This window comes from Protomyctophum bolini (assembly GCF_963924005.1).
Source record: "Protomyctophum bolini genome assembly, chromosome: 11".
In the NCBI taxonomy this organism is placed as follows: Eukaryota; Metazoa; Chordata; class Actinopteri; order Myctophiformes; family Myctophidae; genus Protomyctophum; species Protomyctophum bolini.
In genome coordinates, this window is record NC_137872.1 from 22,863,748 (window position 1) to 22,867,071 (window position 3,324).

General features: G+C 39.6%; 1 protein-coding gene across 1 annotated transcript in view; it reads left to right on the forward strand.

The window, feature by feature from the left end:
* trip10a (thyroid hormone receptor interactor 10a) overlaps positions 1-2,153 on the forward strand; it is a 22,705-nt gene extending 20,552 nt beyond the window's left edge. Inside the window, exons 14-15 of the mRNA XM_080775093.1 lie at positions 2-101; positions 446-2,153. Of these exons, the coding sequence (XP_080631219.1) occupies positions 2-101; positions 446-510 (165 nt within the window). The 3' untranslated portion in view covers positions 511-2,153. The remainder of the gene's footprint in view (position 1; positions 102-445) is intronic.
* The last annotated feature ends 1,171 nt before the right edge of the window (positions 2,154-3,324 follow it).

The window sequence follows — 3,324 nt, forward strand, 5'->3', positions numbered from 1 at the left end:
TGACCCCTCCCAAGCCATCTATGCCGAATTTGATGATGACTTTGAAGAGGAGGAACTGACTGCTCCCATTGGCCAGTGCACAGCCATGTACAACTTTCCTGGTACGCCTGGGGGGGGGGAACAAACATCCTACTGTAGCCTTTCTCTTTTTATCTCCTTCCAAGACTATGCAGCAAACGGGTTAAGATGTACACGTTCATAGTCAAATGAATACTCCAGACTTTACTGTGTAGCACAGGCGTGTTACTAGTGGTAGTAGTAGTAGATTTATTTTGGTCATTAAAAGTAAAAATTAATACAATGCCTTCATATGTTATTATTGGAAACATAGCCTAAACAGGTGGAGGCTGAAGCCTTCACTTATTGTGCCTACCCCTTTAAATCTTTGAATAACTATAATGGTTAAGAAAATACAACAACACAAACAACAAAATGTCCTTCTCAGGTGCCAGTGAAGGGACCATCGCTATGCAGGAGGGGGAGGGAACTTGCAGTGGTGGAGGAGGATAAAGGGGACGGTTGGACCCGCGTCCGTAGGACTAACGGTGACGAAGGCTACATTCCGACCTCCTATGTCAGCATCACCCCTCAGCAAGTGACGGGTTCTTGAAGACCCCGATAACCAACGGTCATTTCGGAACACTACATGAATCTCTCCCCAATGGGACCATTCACAACAAAAACCACAGCACTAAAGGCAGGACCATTGGTGTGTTTGTGAGCGGACCATGGCTAACAAAGGGTTGCTTTGATTTCTTCATAGACACGTGCTCATGTGTTTTTGTCACCAATGTGGGGAGAGAAGCGGCGCTAACAGTTTGTTCTGCCAGGCTTACAATAGTCATTGTAATCCCATAAGCCACCTAAACCACACATTTTTATTATCATTATTGACGAGTTCTCACTTTTTTGCATTTGTGGTTAGGAAAGAGCTGCAGGGATTGTGAATGGATTTGAGGCACAGTTATGGTTGGAAGTGCTAGCCCTGCCACAGGCTGGTAAGTAATTTGCTTCCTAGAGAGGAGCTAGCGTGCTGCTGCCACTTCTACACTTGTGCCGAAGCCGGTTACGCTTAGGGGGAAAGTTACCTCACTTTTGTTAATATTTATGAAAAAAAACTAAAAACTAAAAAAAACACCAGACATGCACTCTGTTACTCTGATGTGTGAATGTTCCACATCCCAAAGATTTTTGAGCACAGAATAATTTAAACCAATACAAGAAGTTTAAAATCCCAATTCTAAGAAGTATTTGGAAGACTGAGCTCTGTTACAGTGCCCTTGCTAATAGTTGGAATGAAGACCATAAGTGTTTACAGACTTCTAGGCCTAAATCATATTGCTCATTGTTTTCGGCCAGCGACACCGTCGTAGAGCGAGGTGTCAAGTAGGCGTTAAGAGTGAGCTTGTTTGTGAGAAGTCGCCTTTTTCTGAATTTCTAGCCATCTGAGGTCAAAGATGTTGACCTCACTCAACATGATGGGACCTGCATGCACATGGTGGCAGTAGTAACAACTGGTCAGATCATCTTCAGTTAGGTTTCAACCGTTGGCATTGAACCGTCGACAGCACCACAGCTCACATTTTCTAATGGTTTAGAATCTTATGTTTGTACTGAAAACATATAATTTATTAAGGATGTGTATGTCACTCACGGTAAGAATTTCAAGTTTTAACAGATATTTTAGTTTGTTTCTCAAGCTCTCTCTTTCCCATTTGCGTGGCACACAGTAGGCTGTTTTTAGCCACACAAATGAGTAGATAATACAGACATAAAATGTACAATGTTAAGACTTTATTGTATTTATGTAATAAATAATATATATTTTAGCTATCACAACACCACTATTGTCTTATTAGCTTTATAACCATTTAAATAAAGATTGTTGTTACATTGTGAGCAGATAACTGAAAGACCCTTGTGATAAGACTTATTTTTACCTTTTTTATTTTTATTTGCTTCACGCTCTCTTGTATAAATCCTTGTCTTGTTTTATGTTGTCTTTGAGCCAGGCGGGAGGATCACTCTTCATCTAACTGACTCACAGGTCTTGGTGCCTTTTTCAGGTTAAAAGCATTGTGTGTATATACTGCATTTACATACAAAATGTCTTCTGTTTTCAAGACTAAAATAAATGTAAAGCACATTTCAAAGTCTTGGTCATGATTCATTCGTTTTGATCTCTTTAGAAGTAGAACTGTGATTATCACCCTTTTCAGTTCGTGACTCATGACCCCCAAAATAATCATAATTTTGAACTGTGGACCCTGATAAGCACTGCAGCCTGCAGGAGTTGAGGCGTTAAATGTAGTTTGACTTTGTTTCCACCGATAAATATTGTGAAAATTATATATATATATATATATATATATATATATATATATATATATATACTGTGTATATGTACATACGATCTACAAGCTCACAATGCCTCACACTGAGCTTGTAGGGAGAGACAAGACAAACTGACATATTGAGCCTACAACACACAGTATGCCATCCTCCTATCGCCCTTTACATTCAGTAGATCCTGTGATCTTTTGTGGCTAGATGTAATTTCCTGGAGTCTAGTAGGACTATAGTAAATAATTATAAAGAAATCGGCGTAACATTTTGTACAAAAAACATTTAGCCACTTGTTTGAATGCCCCTGCTCCCCTTTCAAAAATAGCTAAAATCGCTAAAACTAAAGAAAGCAGCAAATGAAATAAAATGAACAATGATATTCTCTAATAACAACCTAAAACATGAACATTGGTTAAAAAAAAAAAACATTGAAAGTTGTCACTTGACTGTCATGGGGAGCCCCCCAAACCAGGTCCAACCCACAGGTTGAGAACCACTGAAGACTGCCTTTCCCCTCATTTGTCCTCTAGGTTATTGTGAAAGCTGCATCCTAGAAAGAGCTTATTCTCTTGCACATGCAGTCTATCCACAGTAGGTGGCAATGTTGCTTCAATGTTTAGGTGTTTAGGCTGCCCATTTAATCAACTACATTTTCTTTACATTTATGCATTCAGTATACATAATTTTATGATTATGATTAAAAAACTTCAAACCCATATTGTGTATAGTGGGCGCTATAATGCCAATCTGGAGCACACATCTCTCTCAACCTCCTGATGATTACAATTGAGCTGGTCAAACATCAATCAGGCCATCAGGGATTAAAATGTCGACTATTTTTTTCAACCGCCAAGAAGGATCAGTGGATTGAGAAACATCACAGCATATCGCTGCAGTGGTCTGCTCCGTAAGTGACCACCAGCAGAGTTATTGGTTGGCATTGAGTGACTGACTGGTCATTTGATTGATGAGTGTCAT